At 40.5% G+C, this 21,165-nt stretch overlaps 2 protein-coding genes across 5 annotated transcripts in view; one reads left to right on the top strand and one right to left on the bottom strand.

The window, feature by feature from the left end:
- The window catches only part of ABHD5 (abhydrolase domain containing 5, lysophosphatidic acid acyltransferase), a 36,292-nt gene extending 21,299 nt beyond the window's left edge, over window positions 1-14,993 (bottom strand). Inside the window, exons 1-3 of one of the 3 annotated variants that reach the window (XM_036266724.1) lie at window positions 14,911-14,992; window positions 7,285-7,325; window positions 1,164-1,249 (exon numbers count right to left, since the gene is read on the bottom strand). In XM_036266724.1, the coding sequence (XP_036122617.1) occupies window positions 1,164-1,173 (10 nt within the window). In that variant the 5' untranslated portion in view covers window positions 1,174-1,249; window positions 7,285-7,325; window positions 14,911-14,992. Of the gene's footprint in view, window positions 1-1,163; window positions 1,250-7,284; window positions 7,326-12,807; window positions 13,282-14,910 lie in introns of those variants that run through there. The other 2 variants (XM_036266725.1, XM_036266723.1) reach the window with 2 other exon arrangements.
- A 182-nt stretch (window positions 14,994-15,175) lies between these two features.
- ANO10 (anoctamin 10) overlaps window positions 15,176-21,165 on the top strand; it is a 165,263-nt gene continuing 159,273 nt past the window's right edge. The window contains exon 1 of one of the 2 annotated variants that reach the window (XM_036266159.1): window positions 15,176-15,309. The gene's annotated coding sequence lies outside the window, so the exon portion shown is untranslated. Of the gene's footprint in view, window positions 15,310-15,343; window positions 15,464-21,165 lie in introns of those variants that run through there. The other variant, XM_036266160.1, reaches the window with a different exon arrangement.

Raw genomic sequence — 21,165 nt, 5'->3', positions numbered from 1 at the left:
TATGGTCAGTTCCTCCTGAAACATTCAAATGCACAAACAAGAAAATTCATTTGTGGTAGATAGGATGAAAAACATGCATGACAAACATCTGCACATACATACACAACAATCACTGCTTAATCCACGCCTCTACATTGTATCAGCAGAATAAAACTGCATCATAAACACTACTGCTTCAGAGTATATCCACGGATACCTGGGAACACCCTGACAATAAAAGTTTGGGTGAATTTCAGTGTCCATAAGAAACACACAGACAAAAAGGTTTCCATACCTTCATAAAGGTAGAATTAAAGAATCCCGGAATACTAGAACCGAAAGGAATTTTAAGGATCATCCTACTCCCTTGCTTTACAAGTAAACATCAGGAAGCTGAGAAAAGTGACTTGCCTAAGACCCTGTAACCACCTGATTGTAGATCTGGGCCTACACCAGGTTATCTTGTTCCGGTCCAGTACTTGGTCCATTCTACAAGATGACATGCTCTGGACTGCTTACATCCTATTCTCAATGCATAGTCGAGGGACCTTGGGGACTCCCTGAAGCCCTTTTAGGAGATCTATGAGGTCAAAACTATTTTCATAATAATAAGACTTTATTTGACTTTTCACTCTTATCTCTTATTCTGTGATGGATACATAGTGGAGTTTTTCAGAGATCACAAAAGATACCAACAGTCTAAATTCAGAAGCAGATATGAAAATCCAGATGCCTTGAATTAAGCCAGGCAGTAAAGAGATTTTCAAACATCTAAACAGTGCTACACTTCTTACTACATTTGTTTGGAAAATAGTTATTTTTAGAAAATATGTTATTTATTTTAACCTGTAATGGGTTTATTACTATTTTAAAATAAGTTAATACATTAACATATTTTAAACTATTCAGTCTTAATTTCTAATATTGTAAATGATAGCTATTACCTATAAACAAAGCTCCTTAGGGTCCTTACTAATTTAAGAGTATAGCAGACACTCAAGACCAAAAAGTTTGAGAGCCCCTGTCCCCCACATTTAGGCACTTGCTGATGGCATGGAAAAGAAAAAAACAGTTCTTGCCAACAACTCACACACCACAAAATCTTATCTTAAGGTTCAGAACAATGTAAATATTAGACCTATTTTAGCAAACAGCTCAGTTAACTTATAAAAAGAAAACCTTACATTTTAACATTTTCTCTTCAGCTTCTTTAAGGTGTGATGTAGACGTAGGGCACCATGTGGGAAGCCAACCAGTTAGCCATCCTGACCTAGAGTATCAAAACAAAATACAAATAGGTGAGGTAATGTTCTTCTCAACTCCCAACTGTTACACACACAGAAGTAAACCAGAATAGAAAACTTCTGTCTGTGTGAGGGTGAAGCTATCTATATATGACAAAATTCACCTAATAGGTACAAAGCAGTGTGATGAAGTACTGGGATACAGTCAACTTCAGCCTATGAACCTACAAGTAGACATCAAAGTCCATTCATCTTATCCTTGTGAATAGTCAGATTCCAAATAATCAAGCGGAGATTAAAAATGGGCAGAACAAGAAAAGACAAGCCCTGGTCCAGTAGCTCAGTTGGTTCGAGCATTGTCCTGATAAGCCAAGGTTGTGGGTTTGATCCCCAGTCAGGGAACATACGAGAATCAACCAATAAATGCATAAATAAGTGGAACAACAAATTGATGTTTCTCTCTTTCTCTAAAAATCAATAAATAAAAAATTAAGAAGACTTAAAAAAAAAAAAAAAAAAGAGAAAACACAACAAAGCCATTCCCCAATCCCACTGCAAGACAGCCTCTCATCAGGGTGGAAGTGAAAACCAGAGACCATGCACAGGTCTTTCAGTGGTAGCTTCACAGCAGGTATAAAATTAACTGCTGTGAGGGTTGCGAGAAGAGAAATCTTACCAAAATATGAGATTTTTTAAATAAAAAGGCTTCAAATCTCATAGTTAAGAGTAGAGAAAGCAATTTCCTATTTGTACTTCCTCTTTTTTCTTGGGGAGGAGGGGAGAGTAAATCTCATAATTTTTTTTTTTTTTTTTTTAATCCTCACCCGAGGACAGTTTTCCATTTTTTGTTCAGGTAGAGTGGGAGGGAGAGAGAGGCTGCCACCCACACAACCGACCAGGGCCGGGGACAAACTGCAACCGAGGTACATGCCCTTAGCGGGAACCGAACCCGGATCTCTCAGGACCGCAGGCTGACGCTCTAACTGCTGAGCCAAACCGGCCAGGGCAAGGGAGAGTAAATCTATAGGTGGCCTATGGTGGCAAATTCCAGAAAACCCCCCTCAATCCAGCTGAAATGATAATGAACGTTATAGGCTCATAGCTTTAAGTCCAGAAGAAGAGGGACTTCAGGACTGACTAAATCTGGTAGCTCTGGCTCCATTTCCCTGTAACCCTCTCTTCTCTGCCCTTCCTAGGGACTGGCCCATGTACAATCTGCCAAGGAGTGAACTGGTTAACTATAGTGGAAAAGCTTTGGGTTCCAGCGAACAGTAGGTGAAAAGAGTGATCCAGGCGTATGGCAGAAACAGCTCAACAAAAAGAAAAAGCAGGCTGGAGGCAACAGGCAAGGAAAGGTGTGGGGACGCTGGAACAGACACGCTTTGCTGGCCGCCAGCAAAGGAGAGGCTGAACCTTCAACTCCTGCCTGGGCATCAGCAGACCACAGGCTTATTGTAACAATCTGAGATACTGTAGAGCTTCAGTAGCCATCTAACAGCAAGCGCACATGACCAGTATTAAAGTGATGAAACAGAAAATGAATTAGAGGAGGAAGAGAGACCAACTACTGCAGACTCCAGAAGAGAGGTATGGGCCTGAACCAAGGCTGTGGCAATAGAAATGGGGCCAAGAAGATGAAGCCAAGGAATATTTAAAAAACAACAACAACAACAAACTAAAGTGTACAAACTTACAACTAGAAGATAAATAAGCTCTGGAGATTTACTACACAGCATGGTGATTATAGTCAATAATACCATACTATATACTTCAAAACTGCTAAGAAAGATCTTAAATATTCTCATCATAAAATAAAACTATAATTAGGTGACATGATAGAGATGTTAGCTAGAGCTATGGGTGGTTAACCATACTGCAATACACAAATGCATGAAATTGACAAGCTGCATACCTTAAACTAACACAATGTTATATGTCAATTAAAAAAGAAAAAAATCTAATAGGGAAAACATATTACTCAACAACCATAATATGTGACAGAATTAATTCACAAGTATTTACTGAGCACTTACTATCTGTGAGGAACTATTCTAATCACTTGGGATATATCAGCTGCCGAACAGAGATAAGAGTTATTACTTCTTGTTGAGGGAATCAGGAAGTTGCTTTTGACTTGATCTTCACGGACAAATAGGATCATTTCAAAGGTGGAGTGGTAGTGCAAGCACTTCCAGTGAAGGAAAAGGCATCTGAGTCCATGCACATGGGCGTGCAGAATGTATATTCTAGCTATAGTGCACTGGCTGTTTCCCGTGGCTGCTGTAACAAGTGACCACAAACCTGGTAGCTCAAAACAACAGAAATTTATTCTATCATAGTTTGGAGACCAGTATCATTAGGCTAAACTTAAGGGGTCAGCAGGGCCATGTTCCCAATAGAGGCTCTGGGAGAAAGTTCATTCCTTGCCTCTTCTAAATTCTGGTGGCTGCTGGTACCCCTTACCCTGTGCAGAGTCACTCCAGTTCATCACCACGTTGCCTTCTTTTTTCTGTGTGTCTTCTCCTCTTCTACCTGCCTATAATCTCCCTCTGCCTATCACTTGAAAGAACACTAATGAATGAATTTAGGGCCCACCCAAATAATCTGGGATCATCTCGCAATTTTTAATTGCAAATTAAAAGTCTGCAGTCTTGCCCTAGCTGGTTTGGCTCAGTGGTTAGAGCGTCAGCCTGCGGTCCAGAGAGACCTGGGTTCAGTTCCCACTAAGGGCACGTACTTCGGTTGCAGTTTGTCCCTGGCCCCAGTTGGGGTAGTGTTGGTGGCAATCACCCGATGTGTCTCTCTTGCATCTATGTTTCTCTCTCTCTCTCTTTCTCCCTCTTTCCCTCCCGCTCTATCTGAAGATAAGTGCAAAAAATAAAAATAAAAATAAAAAATGTCCTCGGGTGAGGATTAAAAAAAAAAAAATCTGCAGTCTTTGCCATATAAAGTAACAGGTACAGGTTTCAAGGATTAGAATATGGCCATACCTTTGGAGACCATTATCTTTGGGGACCACGACCACAAATAGAAAGCATGGAGTATGATTACACCAATGACAACAATAATAATAATTCACTAAAATTACGTGGCATTAATTAGGAAGTAATTAACTAAGTAATTAAAATAAACTAAGGTTCAGAGGAGTTCAAATTGACAAAGAACTGTCATTTTGGATCACTCCTTGCCCCAAAGCTAAGGTTACTTCTAGTTGACCTACAGTGGGAAATTCAGCCTTTCTTCAGCCTTTTACTTGACACTCTAGTATCATTTCGATCAGTTCTTATTCTCTTTCTATTCTCTAATTGTATAGTATTCTCTGTTCTCTTGTTTCCTGGTTCTGAACATCCTTGGAGTATGCTACTCTCCTTCCTTTCTTGATTCATTACACCTCTCATCAACTTCAGATTAGATTTCATTCCCCCAAACAGGATTAGATCAAGGTGGCAGGATGGTTCCCTATTCTCACACTTTATTTTCTTACTTCCCAAGTTGTGTTATAAAGTTCTTATTTACTCATCAGTATCCTTACCTATGACTATATTCTCAGTTTCCTTTCCAATACCTGGCATATTAATATATATTGATGATATGAATGAAAAAAATTATTGCGCCCTGGCCGGTTTGGCTCAGCAGTTAGAGCGTCGGCCTGCGGTCCTGAGAGACCCGGGTTCGGTTCCCGCTAGGGGTGCGTACCTCGGTTGCAGTTTGTCCCCAGCCCTGGTTGGTCGTGCGGGTGGCAGCCACTCAATGTGTTCCTTTCACATCGATGTTTCTCTCTCTCTCTCCGTTCCTCTCTCTCCCTCCCACTCTATCTGAGCAAAGAATGGAAAAATGTCCTCGGGTGAGGATAAAAAAAAAAAAGTTATTGCTTCATCTGAAATGAACTGGTTGAATGAATTAGAAGTGGATCACCTGAGTAATAAGAGAAGTTTCTGGAATGGTAATGAAGTTATCTTAAGAGGTGATGAATGACAGATATATGCATAGGTCAAAATTCAACACATGAACACTTAATATTTAAGCAATTCACTATAATACAATTTTATACCAAAAAAAGTAAGAGGCTGAATTTGATAACTGGTTGGATATAAAAGAATGATAGAGGCTTCCTAGTCTTAGGTGCCACTAATAACATCACAGGACACATGAATAAGAATAGGTGTGAGTAGAGAAATGTGGTAAGTTTTGGATGGGTTGATCCAGCAACCAGCTTTTTCTAAGTTTTGTAGGCTCATCTGTCTACATTCCCCTTCCCTGTAGAATTCCTCTGGGCATTATGTGTAACAGGCACTCAGTAAATGTTTGCTGAATTATTAAGTCACTCACAATCCAGGTTATTCTCAGTCTAAGGTATCCCTATTCATAGATGTGAAAACTGAGGTTAACATCAGAAATGTTAAGCACCACGCAGGTCTAAGAGTAAACAGCTCTTAAGTTACACAACTAGAAATTTGAGTTCAAAGCCCCGTTTTTCTCAGGTGACTACTTTCCTTAAACTGAAAGAATTCTCATTACCTACAGAATAAAGTCACATTCCTCAAACCTGCACAAACAGAAGATACATTCTTGTCTGTATTACAATGAGGCTCTAATGTTCTCTGCTGTTAGTTTCAAACCTTCTGCATTAACAGGATGAGATGACAAGACCTCTAGGTATCCTCCACAAATGTTCCATATAACTTATTATCAAAGTATAAACTAATGTAAAACATTATATTAGCCTATTTGTAAATTTATAAGCCTATTTATAAATTATCAAAGAAAAACAATTTAAGGCTTCAGCAATGAACTTACCAATTTCTTTAACAATTTTTCAATTGTTGGAAAAAAGTAGTTAACAAGCAATTAAAAGAATCTCATGATCTTTAGAGCTTAAAATTTTTTAGGCAAACCATTACTAAGCTGAAGCTCTTTTGTTCTTGTCTAGGAATGGTAATCAAATTCCATGTGGGGTCACAAATATATGAGCTAGTACCAAGAAGAAGTTAGTTACAACTTGTCTCATCAATTTTCTGAAATAGTCCTCAAATCATACACAGTTCTTTGCCAGAGAGAATCAGAGGTCAGTACAAAAAAAAAAGGGAAATGAAAGTGAAATGAACTATAATCTACTATTACTCCAACTGACATCACAGACATGTTGGGGAAAAGAAAACACAAATGCAATCTTAGTTTCAAGTCTTTAAAAAAAAATTACATTCTCTGAATACCTACAATATACAAGACACTAGAGTTTAAAATGTTATATACCTGCCTGTAATACAGGAATTATGTCTACATCTCATCGTAAAACCAACTTCAAAGGACAGGATGTCTTGTCCATGCATTTTGTCTCCTGGTTAAGGGTTTAACTCAAAGTGAGCAGGTAAAATAATATTTTTGTTTGCCAAGTCTAGTGCATGACATTAAAAATTAGGGCTTTTCAACCACAAGAGCCACTACCACTCTTCATGTTTTACAACCTTATCATCAAAGCAGGTAATTTTTTAACTGGAGTTTTTTAAAGTATATTTAAACTAAAAAGAAAATCTAAATTTAACAAAACAGTAAAATGTTTTATTTTCATTCAGAATGAAACTGTAAAGATACCTTTCTTCCCCTAAGTCCTGATAATGTTTTAGTCCAGTTTTGTCTTAACCAGATTTTATAGAAACTGTCTTCTACTTCTTTCTTAGAGATGATCTGCAGGACTGAGTACTATGTACATAATTAGCTCAAAGGAACACTTCTAAAGGGTGAAAGCAGGGGTCTATCTTTTCCATCCTTGAGCTGATCACCCTTTGTTCAGAAGTTCCCACATCTTCAGCTTGCCACCTCTACTGTTCTAAAACACCCATCCAACCTCACCTCTTGTCTGTGGGGTAAATTAACCTCATCCTCAAAGAGACTCTCATGACCTCCTATGTCATTCAGTGTTGTTCTGCATTTCTAGTCTGGGAACACTGGCACTAAGGACATGATACCATAACTAAGGACATAAGACTGAAGCTTGTCAGATATCCAGTCATTTTTCTGAGGTCAAAAAATCAAAAGTAAAAATTCAATTCATGTGACTCACCTATAAAAGAGTGAACAAAGTATCGAGATGCCTCTTCATAGCTTTGGAAAATAAATAGAAAAGCAAAATTTAACTTCTCTATTTTATTTAAGCAGATAATCAATAAACACCATCATCTATTGCTGAGGCTCTAATTTCATAAGTGACCCAAGTGTCAATCACAATATACAGAAAGCCATTCATTGGGAGAAGACATTTGCAGATCATATATCTGATAAGGAGTTGATATCTAAAAAATACAAAGAACTGATACAACTTAATAACAAAGAAACCAGTCAGATTACAAAATGGGCAAAGGACCTGCACATGCAATTTTCCAAAGACACAAAGATGGCCAACAGGCACATGGAAAGATGTTCATTACAACATAATTTACAACAGCCAAGATATGGAAACAATCTAAGTGCCCACTGATAGATAAATGGACAAAGAAGATGTATTTGATACAGCTAATGAAATACTACTTAGCAATACTACTACTACTATTACTATTTACAACAACAACATTGATAACAAAAATAAAATCTTGTCATTCATGACAACATGGTTGAATCTTGAGGGTACTATGCTAAGTGAAATAAATCAGACAGAGAAAGACAAATACCATATAATCTCACTTACATGTGGATCTAGAAAAACAAGCATAACAAAACAAAACCAATTTCTCAGATACAGAGAACAGATGGGTGGTTGCCAAAGGGGAGGGAGTTGGGTGAAGTGAGTGAAGGGGATCAACAAGTACAAACTTCCAGTTATAAAATAAGTCATGAGACTGTAATGGACAGCATGGTGACTATAATCAATAATATCATACTGTAAATCTGAAAGTTGCTAGGAAAATAAATCTTAAAAGTCCTCATCATAAGAAAACTTTGTAACTGTATATAGTAACAGACGGTAAAAAGACTTAGTGTGATGATCATTTCACAGTGTACACAAATTTCAAATCATTATGTTGTACATCTGAAACTAGTATTATGTTGCATGTCAATTTACTTCAATAAAAAAAGAAAAACAAAAGCCATTCACTATAGGGACTATACCTATCTATGACAACAGAAAGGCTCACCAATGTGCACCAAAATGTTTTCTACACCACTCCATGAGTTGAGCACTGATCTTAGCACAGAGAACCCAAACCCTAAAGCATCTAATCACAACAAATACAGGGAATCTTGTCTTATAATCTCTGTAATAAAAACAGTGAAAAAACCTTTCCAGTGAGCAGACTTCTGAGTAATAAAAGTTTTAAAAGACTACACTTTTGATGTAGCAATTCTAAAGAAAGCCAAATAAGATTTGCTTAACATATTAAGAGTTTATTAACTTAAAAATATGATTTTAAGTATCCTGAGTTTGAGAGATAAAACACACTGAAATGTTCCCCTTAATTTTCTATCTAATCTTCGTTTTTTAAAAAGATATCATTAATGTTGTACTTCTGTCTTATGCCATCAACATTTGAGTTTCCTGGTAATCCCTGTTTTGTTCTCTAAGACATTGGACTATCTATAGTATTACTAAACCTGAATTGCACAATCTATAAATATTGTGAAAGAGTGAAAGAGGTTTCAGAGTATTCTGAAGGAAATATACAGAAATCTGGCCAATTTCCACACACTCTTGGCCATGTAAATAACATTTCTAATTAGGTTATAAGTAAAGAGGATTTCATTATATTACAATTTTATAAATAACCTCCATCCTTATGCTGGTACTGTCAAGAGAGAAAAATTAGGTTTATTATTGCTCTCTATAAGCTACTCTAAGCACAGTGTTCTATCTCATTTAGAGAAACTATGAGGTTTTGATTTTTGTTATAAATATTCAAACTAGAGGTGCATATATACATATTCCTCTGAAGTAATTTCTCAACTGATGAATGACTGAAAACTTCCAAATTGGACATTGTAACACTTGGGCAAATAAAAGTCTTTCCTGAAAACTGACTTTCTAAATCTGATTCTTGGAAAAGAGAAAAAAAACGAGTATGTCTCATATGACCATAATTTAAGGGATTGATATGCCATTTTATTTCAAATAAATGATACTTAAATGATTTATCACAAACTACTAGATCAATAGTAACACAGGCCTTCTAATATATTTTAACATATTAATTAACATTCTTTTAACTTTTTAAAATTTTCTAACCTGTAACCTTTAAAGACCCAGAGTTGGAGAATCAGTGTGTTAACCCTGTACTGATATTTTCCCCCCGTTGTATCCTATCTTCTCTCACATAGAAGCAAAGCATTCTGGAGTTGGACACAGCATCAAACATACTTAAAGAAAGCTCCATGTGCAATTTAGATTTACATTGTAATTTAAATTGCTTAACAAATTCAAGTGACATTTTGTGTTAGTTCTAAAATGAAGTTCATCCACTAGATAAAAAAAACTAAAAATCCTGCATCTCAAACTGAATAATTTTTAATAAAATCATCTTCCACCCAACTTTTTATGATTCACAATCAAGAGTGGGGAATTATAGAACCACAAGGCTAGATTAAAAACCTAACAATAAATTTCTGAGCTTCTATTATAAATAATATAAGTGAAATCTTTAAGGACTTGTTCAGAGATGTACATAATTCTGAAATGTATTATCCAATGTTGTTTTTATTAAATGGACCATCCTGGGACTTCACAATGTTTTGTTAAGTTCTTTCTCACAAAATTGAAATTCGTAATTGCTAGTCTGTGACTGGCATTTTGGAAAGCAAGCAAAACACTGAAGCTTGGATTGGCTCATCCAAGGTGAAGAAACAGAATCATGTTCCCAACCTCCCCAATGTAATTCAAGTTGATGGTCGTAATTTTTGTCCTAGTCAAATTCAATATTTGAATTCTTATCAATGTATCTTTTGCCCTGGCCTGTTTGGCTCAGCGGTTAGAGTGTTGGCCCACGGACCAGAGAGTCCCGGGTTCGGTTCCCGCTAAGGGCACGTACCTCAGTTGCAGTTTGTCCCCAGGCCCGGTTGGGGTTGAGTGGGTGGCAATCAGTTGATGTGTCTCTTTCATATCGATGTTTCTCTCTCTCTCTTCCTCCCTCTCTCCATCCTGTTCTATCTGAAGATAAATGCAGAAATGTCCTCAGGTGAGGATAAATATATATATATAATAATAAATATATCTTTTGATATTCTTTGAATATCTTAGGATGAAAAATTTAAGTCACACAGCTGCAAAATATATAATCTAGGTTTTTTTTTTTTTATCTTAATGTTTGTGCCAGCATAAATTTATTTAATTCAATAAAAATTTATTGAACTTTACTATTTATAAAGCCCCTTTAGGCTCCTACCAGACATCTGGTAAAACAAAAGCTTTGACCTCAATGGGCTGACAAAAAAACAAATAACTATACTACATGATCATGGTATCTCCCATGCCAGCTAAGTATATAGTATAGTTATAAACAACTAAATATGCAAATAACTATACTACAAAAGATGGCATAAGTGCCATAAAGAAAGTTTAGGAAAATACTAAGATGCTCAGCTGGTGTGGCTCAGCAGATTTAGTATAGTCCCATGCACCAAGAGGTTGCCAGTTTGATTCCTGGTTAGGGCATGTGCCCGGGTTGCAAGCTCAATCCCCAGTAGGGGGTGTGCAGGAGGCAGCAGATTGATGTTTCTCTCTCATATCCATGTTTCCATCTCTCTCCCTCTCCCGTCCTCTCTCTCTAAAAAAATATTTAAAAAAATAAAAAATAGTCCTGGCTGTTTTGGCTCAGCCTGCGGTCCAGAGAGACCCGGGTTCACTAAGGGCACATACCTCGGTTGCAGTTTGTCCCCGGACCTGGTTGGTCGTGCAGGTGGCAGCCACTCGATGTGTCCCTTTCACATCAATGTTTCTCTCTCTTTCTCCCCCCACCCCACTCTGTCAGAACAAAAAATGTGAGGATAAAAAAGAAAAAGAAAAAATACCGAGAACCTTTAAAGAAGGGAGATCACAATCTATTTTGGGTCTGAGACAACAATGTGAACTAAGCCTTGGGAAAATGAAGATGAGCAAGGAACATGTTTAGGAAACAATGAAAGACAGAGAGGCTACAGCCCAGTGCACAGAGAGGAAATATGACTTCAAAAACAGACAGGAGCCATGCTGCCAGCAAAGGGCTTTTAAGTCAGGATGAGTACATGTAATTAAACCACTGTGTGTACCTGTGCTACAAACAAGACTGTGCCTTTTGGGGATAAAAAAAAGTAATGAAATAAGTTATGTTGAGAGCATAGGAACAGAATGTGTTACTAACCTGCATTAATCCAGAAAAGGGAATAAGGAGGGTCTGAACGTGGGCCCCAGGTGACAGTGAAAATAGAAAGGTGACGTACTTAGAATCTACTGGACTTGGTAACAGATTTGGTATTCAGGGCAGTGGAGAGGAGAGCTGAGAGATCATGCCATAGTTCTGAATCTGAATGACCAGAAGAACGCTAATAAAAGTAGGGAAGTCAAGGGGAAGAACTGAGCATTTTGTATTGTTTAGTTCAGGGAAAGGTGCAAATAAGGTCCTGACCTGCATGTATTACAGTTGAGGAACCAGGTGCAAATATTTGGCACACAATTAGAAACATCTCTAGACTACTGAAGAGAGCTCCATAATAAGGATGAAATTTCAGCTCTCCACAGACAAGATATGTCAAGGAGTGTGAGTCAACAAGACAAAAAATGAAAACGAAGATGGAGGTAGAATCTTGGAGAATGACTACATTTATAGAATAGAAAAAGAAGAGAACCTTATAAAAGTGACTATTGGTCTGAAGCAAGACAAGAAGCAAAATGTCCTAAGAGCTAGGATGTCTGATAAGAGTTTCAAAAAGGAGTAGTCATCTTTAGAGCATTAAACACTGAAAAGAACCCAAGAGAGATAAATACAGAGAAAAATAAAAGCCCACTGGGATGTGGCATTGAGGACTTCTGTTATTTCTAAGAAATTAGATGGCAAAGGTATGAGCGATGGCAAAGAGGAGTCACTGATTTTAAGTTTTAAAAGATAGAAATCCACTCTCCTATATCCAAGAACTACAGTCAAATACTAATGTAAACTCTGTAGGGGGCTGGTAAGTCCACTGGAGGATAAGGAGAAGGGGAAAAAACCCTTATTTATAGCATTTGATGACTCATGGTATAAATACTACCAGCATGGCTGATTTCAAGGTGCCAATGGGTGTCAAACTTCCTGAGAATTTAGCAATGGCTGCCAGTACAAGCCAACCACAGCACACCACTGCAAACCACCTATTTTACAGTCTACTCTACAACTGAGAAATTCTGTGACAGCTTTCCTCTAAACTCAACTGATACTCATTCTCTGGGACAACCATGCAGCAATTCACAGAAGACCACCCAACTTTTGTTACATTTAGCTTTCTCAACTGTATCGCAATGGAAAAGGATCAGATATTGAAAGCCAATGGCTCCCAGGCATGCCTGTCTTCACTAAGAGACTCACAAAGTAAAAAATAAGAATCATACGCTCTAAAAAACCTTCTGAAGACTTTTTATAATTGTTACCTTTATTAGTATCACCTTTCCATCTAAGCCTGAAATGCCTTAAGGATAGAAAACTTGATTCAGGACTTCTATTTTTCCACAATCCACTTGGCTGTTGGGATAGTTCTATTGGTGATTAACAAAGAGAGCTCTGTGTCAATGCAAGGATTAAATAAGGAAATGTCAGTTGAGTAAACTAAAGAAACAAGACCCAAATATCCCAAATAAGTTGCCGTCCCAGTGAGAGGCAGCAGAGATATGGGGAAAGCATCTTAACCTAAATACAGACACTAAGGGCCTCTAATTCAGCCCTACTACTTACAAGTGGGGTGCTTGTAGCCTCCCAGTTGCTGGTCCAACTGAAAAACGAGAACACCAATAACTAGTACACAGGGTCAACCTTTGGTTTAGTATGAGCACATTGAGGGAATACCCAGCAGGAGCAGGTACTTGCTGTCCTGCCTGGTACAGTTCAGAAGGCCATACTAGTTTGGACACTGGCCATTGCCCAAGGGTATTGCCAAGAATACTAAGGAGGCCCACCTCTGTTGTGGCATTATGGCTAGTCAGCTGCTAAGGATTTTTTATAATCAGTCCCCAGTGACCTCCAGCCATCACCTAAAGCCAGATTCTTTTCACAGTGGTACCCTGGACTCCCAAGCCCTACAACAGGGAGACAAAAGAGTCCACCTAAAAGTAGTCTCCAAGGAGCCAAAATCATTGTGACAAACTATATGGAAAGAAGCAACCAGTTAGGTTCCTACTTGTGTCCATGTGACATTCAGCATCTCACCTGAACAAGTTCAAAAACAAACCCAAACAATGGACCCATTTATCACATAATCAAAATCCAAAGGTAGAACAGTTTTCTTTTTATTTATTTTTATTTAATTAATTTATTTTTGTTACAGATGTTTCTCCTTTTCCCCCCACTGACACCCTCCTCCTGTTGCCCTCCCCCAAGAACACAGTTTCTAATATTTCAGAACTACTCCCCCCTCCCCACCCACACACACCTATTTCCAAATATCTGTCTTCATGGTACTCCACATTATCTTCTACCATTTAGATTACGTTTCATATGCAAATTTATCCAGACATCTGAAGAAGAACGGTTATCAAAATGCTAAACATACATACATAGGGAGCACAAACGTTTATTTACTCGCCCATATAAATGACTGGCCTTGAGAAATAAGGAACTAATATTCACAACAATTGAGTTTTCCCACTTATTAACTATGTCTACTGACAAGGGCATGAAGTCAGTTACAGGTAGAAAAGAACAATTTAAATTTGGCATACTGGTACAGCAAGAAGCTTCACGTGAGACTGCCGTCTTCCAACTTTCATGCAGTTTTCTACATACACGTTTTCTGGGGCGCACCCACACCCACGACACAGTTCTCCAGTAAGCCAGAACACTTGAAGCAACGGGAGACCTCCATCGGAAAGACTATTAATTCTGAACTTGCTATCCATATCGTGCTTTCTGAAAAGTGCTTGTAATGAAACGTTTTCTGAAACCAAAGCCTTGTACCCACTCCCCTTACCCCCGCTGCCTCACGACGGGCTCTTCCTGCCCCGGACACCCCTGCGGTCCGCTGCCCGGCTGTCGGGTGAAAGGGGCTCCCCACCCCCCAGCGCCCCGCGGCGCCGCCCCCTCCTCCAGGCTCCGGAGAGGCTCGGCCGGCGGCCCTTTCGTTCGGGTCGCAGGCTGGACAGGGCGCTGCGCGTACCTGGAGCCGCGAGCCGCGCTCGGAAGTGGGCAGTGACTCGGCCGTTCCCTGAGACTCGAGTCAGGTGCAGGGACGGCGGGTCACCGCCCGCCGGCCGCGCTGGGGCAGGACCGGCCACCTCGCCGCCGCCCCGCGGAGACGCTTACACAACGACGCGGCGGCCCCTCTCGGGGTCAGGCGGCCTCAGGGCGCTGCGGGCGTCTGACTCGGGCACCTCTCGCGCCCTGGCGCCCACCGGCGTCCGCACGGGGCAGAGCGGGCGGGCTTCTCCTCCGGGCGGCGCGAGGGAGCGGCCAGGCGAGTCCTCGGCGCTGCCCGCCCGGCCTCGGCGCTGGTCCGCGTGGAAGGCGCGCGCCCGAGCCCCACCAGTCCCGGCCGCTCTCACCTTTCACCAACGTCCTCGTCCTCCGCCGCCATGGCCGCCGTTGCTGCGCAAGCGCGGAGCTCTGCCTCCTAGCCGGCTGACGGGCCGACTGGGCCGCTGGGGCCGACACCGCCCTTAAGGCCGCCGCCGCCCACGCATGCGCTCCCCGCCCACTCGCACGACCTAGCGACGCGGCCCCGCGCAGGCGCGTGCCCGGCCACCCTCCCTCTCCCCCTCCCCCTCCCTCTTCCCCTCAAGCACCTGCGGCGCGTGCGTCATCCCGCCCTACGCGCTCTTGTGTGGGCGCTGGGCGGGACAGTCAAGCTGAAGGAATTGGTGGTATTCGGACGGCAGAGTCATGGAGTAACTAATTTCATTAATGGCTGTATTGATGAATCATCCGCTGGCACTGACTATAAGGTACTGGGCACCAAGCCGGCACCAGCTGGTACCCTGGGACTGAGGCAAGACCTTGCCTTGGAAGAGCCTAGATAGTATCCGATTGATGCTTAATGGCGAATGGAAATGCTGTGATGGAGGGGATATGTGTCTTTCCGCCAGTCCTTCCCCGCAGGTGGGTAGCCGAGGGCAGAGGGAGCCTCACAGGACCCCTCAGTCAATCGATACCCATTGCGTTGCAGTATACGTCAAAACCAGCAAGTCCTGGCCGCTCTGCACTCTCGGTATCCCGGAGGGGTGGAAAGAGTGTTTAGGCACTTAAAGTCCTAGAGGGGCAGTCACCAATGCGAATGTCAACATTTCTTGACCTGTTGTCAAGTCTTGTAACCATCAGATACTGCCTGCTTTTGTTATTATACCACCGTCACATGTACATGTGCCTACCCTGTGCCAACTCTGCCCTAGGCGCTGACAGAGCATTGAAATAGGGATCATACCTTTGCAGAACCTGCTGATAATGTAATTAATGCCTTTTATTTAAAAATTTTTTTTCTTTATTATTTAGAGATAGAGGAAGGGAGAGAGAGGGAGAAAGAGATAGAAACATTGATGAGAGAGAACATCGATTGGCTGCCTCCTGCATGCCCCCACTGGGGACTTAGCAATACCTTTTATTTTTAATGCAGTTCATTGCTCTCCTTCCCTTAGTCTCTTCTCTCACTACACCCTTTCTCTCCTCTGAGTCCCTGTAATTCAGACTATCCCACTGGCCCTCAGATTCTCAGCCTTGTATGATTGTTATGGCTTTTTAATGGACATTAGTTAATATCCTCCGAACTACACTGGAAGTTCCTTGAGGATTAGGGATATTTAGAGGGGGAAAAAAATACTCATAATTCCTTGAGCATAGTCATAACAGTAAATATTTGATGATACTTGATCCAATTTATAAATAGGGAAGGCTAGGACATACCAAAACACTTTTCTAGGAACTAATGGTATTGCCAGAGATTTGTAATGTATCTGCAGAAACTGACCCTTTACATTGTAGAGTCTATATCTGTATTAGAGGCACCTCCTTCTATATTGGCCAGTCTGGTTGTTGGGGACTCTACTGCCTGGAGTACAGTCCCAGCCCAGTGGTACTGAGTTCAGTAACAAAACCCAAAGATGTGACAGCAATTCTTGCAGCACCTTCAAAAAGTTGGGCTGGCATACATGGGTCCATTCTTTGTGGACCTGGCTGCTGCACTGTGTGTGTGTGTGTGTGTGTGTGTGTGTGAGAGAGAGAGAGAGAGAGAGAGAGAACTATCAGTGCCCTAACCCTTTTGGTGACCTACTAATCAATCAAAGAGTCAGATGTGGAACTTTGCAAGGCAAATGAGTACATTGTCTACTTTGCCTACTCTACCCCAGGGCTGTGGACTTTAGAGAAGTGAATGCTGCCATTTTATCACCAAGACCAAGTGTGCTATAGGTTGATGACTTGTGCCCCACTGATCTCAAGATCAGCTTTAATTTCTAGGCCCCGCTCCCAACTCCTAACAGAGATACTCCAGGGGAAATGCTGCACAACACCACAGCCATCACAGGGGTCTGGGCCTTTATCATCAATCCATCAAGCAAACACCTGCAAAGCAGAATAAAAGTAAGGGCATGGAGGATTTTCTGAGGCCTTCAATGGCCTGACTGCCCTATAGCTGCTTATAAAATGCTATAATTAAACAAAGTGAGGAAGCAAGTGTGGCAGGGAGATAAGAAGGACATGGGAAGGTAAGGGAAAATGGTGGCTGGGTCAAAGGAAGGGCCTGGATGGACACCAATTAGCTGTATGACTTGGGGAGGAGGGGATCACATGATTAGGACTTCTCAGACTCTAATCTGGGGATCTTGTTAAATTGCAGATTCGGACTCTAGGTCTGAGGTGGGGCCCGATTCTCCATTAATTGAGATTCTCCATTTCTAACCAGCTCCCAGGGATGCCTATCGTCCTGCTGCCAGTCAGCAGGCCCCCTTTAAGTAGCGAAGCTCTGGAGCAACCTTGTCCACTAGAACTTTCTGCAGCTATGGAACTGTTCTAAATATAGTAGGCATGAGCCATGTAGCCATGAAGCATTTGAAATTTGGCTAGTGTGACTGGATTTTTCATTTTAATTAACAGAATTAAAGCACACATAGTTAATGGCTACCTTGTTGGACAGCAAGGTGTAGATCTCATACTCCTCATTCATGAGAACAAGAGTTTAAGATTACGACTCTCAATATTCTTTCTGGCATTCTGTAGTTCCAAGTTGTTTTCAACGTGTGTATGGAGGTTGGGGATGGGGAATTGTGGGGCGAGCACATGTTAAAGTCTGGAGTGCAGCCTGAGCAGTTGAGAGCTCCTTCGTGGAGGAGCCTGCAGCATGTCCCCTAGGGGCTGATTCTAGAACTCAGTGGTGGAGCTGCCCTCCAGAGACAAGAGACTGACTAGCCAATGAGTGTCCATGGAACTCTCAGAACCAGATAAAAGGCCTTCAGCAAGATCCAAAGGCCAGACCAGAAAGGAAAAGAGATTAATTTAACCATATCAAAACATAAAACGTCTCTATGTAAAAAGACACAATAAAACAATACAAAAATATGAAACAGACCAAGTTTTACTTAAATATAGTTAAAAAATTGAATTAAAAAATAGAAAATAGATTTAAATAATTCTTCTCAGAGGAGAAAACTCTTTGCCACTTCTCACACTGAGAGTCAGACTGTTTTATTCCTTCCCTGCAATAAGCAACCATAAGATGCTGACACTGATCTGTGATAAGGGAATGAAAATTCAAACCATAATGGGAGGAGGTGCCAGAAGAGATAAACCAAATAACTTATATGCATATATGCATGACCAATGGACATGGACAATAATGTGGTGAAGGGGAGGGTGGGATCGGGCAAGGAGGGGATCAATGGGGTAAAAGGGGAGGGCATATGTAATACTTTCAACAGTAAAGCTAAATTTTAAAAAATCAGCCCTGGCCGGTTTGACTCAGCAGTTGGAGTGTTGGCCTGCAGTCCAGAGAGACCCGGGTTCGGTTCCCACTGGGGGCGTGTTCTATGGTTGCAGTTTGTTCCCCGCCCTGGTTGGGTTGTGCGGGTGGCAGCCACTCGATGTGTCCCTTTCACATCAATGTTTCTCTCTCTCTCCCTCCTGCTCTATCTTAATAAAAAATGTCCTCGGGTGAGGATAAATAAATAAATAAATAAATAATCAAATTTCATGGTACTAAATGTTGGCAAGAACCTGGATCAGTGGGGACTGTTTCCACCCAGTCAATGGGCCTGCCAACTGATACAGCCATTTGGAAAACAGTTTGGGAGTTACCTATTTAAATATGTAAAATTAATGTACCTTCTAGCCCAGCAATTTAACTTGTGGGAGTCTGGCCTTTCTCATGTGCACAAAGAGACATATAAAGGGATGTTTGTTACCTTCAGTATTCTAATAGCAAAAAGAAAAGAAAAGAAAAGAATTAATAAAAATGCCTATGATGAAATAAATTCTGGCATGCCCATAATATGAAATACTATGGCAGCACTGAAGAAAAATGAGGTAAATCGGTATGTACTAATATGGAAAGCTCTCTAGAGCATATTAATATGTAGAAAAATCAAAACCCATGAAATGTGAGCCCAAAGTTGGTTCTTTGATATTAATAAAATTGACAAACTGCTAGCTGACTGATCAAGGAAGAAAAGGAAAGGAAAACACAAATGAAGAATATCAGGTTTGGAAAAGAGGATACCATTACAGATCCTACTAACATTAAAATAAAAATTAGGCAATATTACAAACAGCTTTATGCCAATAAATTTGACAATTTAGATTAAGTGGACAAAATATTTAAAGGAAATAACTTGCTACAACTGAGAAGATTAAAAGACAATATGTGAATAGCTCAATATCTATTTTTAAAAAATGAATATGTAATTTTTAAAAATTCCCACAAAGAAAAGTATTTTTTCAAATAATTAATCACCCTCTATGATGTTGTAAGATGGTCCCAAGTTCTTTGCCACTTCTCACACCGAGAGTCAGACTGTATCCCCCCCCCCCCCCCCCCCCCCCCGCTGCAATCTGACCTGTGATTTATTTTGGCCAACAGAATGGGACAGAAGTGATGATATGTAATTTCCAATGCTAAAACATAAGAGATCTGTAGCTTCAATGTTTGCCAATTCATATACTTTCTCTTGAAAGTCAGCCACCCTGGCAAAAATCTAACTACCCTGAGACCACCATGCTGTGAGGAAGTCCTACTAGTCATGTGGAGAGAGAGGCCATGTAGAGGGCACCAAAGCACCAGACTTGTGAGTGAAGCCTTCTTAAAATTTCTAGCCCCACCCCACCATCTAACTGCAGTGAATGAATGACACCCATCAACCCCACATGGATAAAATATCTGCCCAAATGAACTTAAATTCCTGACCCACAGAATTGTGAGAAAGTAAAATGGTTAGCATTTTAAGCCATTGTATTTTGAGGTAGTTTGTTATGTAGCAATAGATAATTGAATCACCTTCGCCTCATATACTGATAACCCTTTGCCCCACCAATGTATAGAGTGTCCCAAAAATGTATACACAGCTGTGAATAATTATAAAACCAGTATTTAATAAAATACATTTCATTTTCAAAATATAATAGAATTTACAGACACCCTGTATACATTTGTGGGGAACACCCTGTATAATGCTGCTATTTCATATACTAAATTAGGTAGCTGATTTATTGAGTTAGATCTTTTTCTTCACAAATAGCTTGTGTAGCTTCTAATTTTGAGGTAATTGCAGATTCACATGCAGTTGTAAGAATAATGTGAAGAGATCCTGTGGGTACTTACCAGTTGTCCCTGTAGTAACATAGTACAATATTACAACCAGGGTATTAACACTGATGTAATAAAAGAATAGAACGATTCCAGCAGCACAAGGATTCCTCATGTTGCCCTTTTATAGCACATCTATTTCTCTCCTTCACACGCAACCCCTCCATCCTTAACCTCTGGCAACCACTAATCCGCCTCTATAGTTTTATCATTCCAAGAAAGTTATATAAATGGACTAATATAACATGTAACCTTTTGAAATTGGCTCTTTCTCTCTCTCAGAATAATTTCTTGGAGATTCATTGAAGTTGTTGCATGTATCGATAGATCAATAGTTCATTCCTTTTCATAGCTGAGTAATATTCCATGGTTGGATGTACCTGTTGAAGGACACCTGGGTTGTTTTCAGTTTGGTTATATTACAAATAAAGTGGCCATAAACATCTGTGGATGGGTTTTTGTGTGAACCTAAGTTTTAATTTTTCTGGGATAAATGCCCAGGAGTGCAATTGCTAAGTCACATGATAGTTATATATTTAGTTTTCTGAGAAACTGCCAACCTATTTTGCAGAGCGGCTTACCCTTTTCTGTTCCCACCAGCAAAAATGTAATTGATCTAGTTTTTTTACATCCTTGCCAGCATTTGCTGCTGCGTTTATTTTTTTTTATTTTTTATTTTTATTTTTTATCCTCACCCGAGGTTATTTTTCCATTTTTTATACAGATAGAGTGGGAGGGAAAGAGAGGAAGGGAGAGAGAGAGAGAAACATCGACGTGAAGGGACACATCGAGTGGCTGCCACCCGCACGACCAACCCCAACCAGGGCCGGGGACAAACTGCAACCGAAGTACATGCCCTTAGCGGGAACCGAACCTGGGTCTCTCAGGACCGCAGGCCGACGCTTTAACCGCTGAGCCAAACTGGCCAGGGCATGCTGTGTCTATTTTTTATTTTAGCCATTATGATAGGTGTGTAGTGATGTCCTATTGTGGTTTTAATTTGCATTTCTCCGTG

The sequence above is a fragment of the Molossus molossus genome, unplaced genomic scaffold, assembly GCF_014108415.1.
Source record: "Molossus molossus isolate mMolMol1 unplaced genomic scaffold, mMolMol1.p scaffold_m16_p_18, whole genome shotgun sequence".
Classification (NCBI taxonomy): Eukaryota; Metazoa; Chordata; class Mammalia; order Chiroptera; family Molossidae; genus Molossus; species Molossus molossus.
This window is presented reverse-complemented; position numbering and strand designations above follow the sequence as displayed.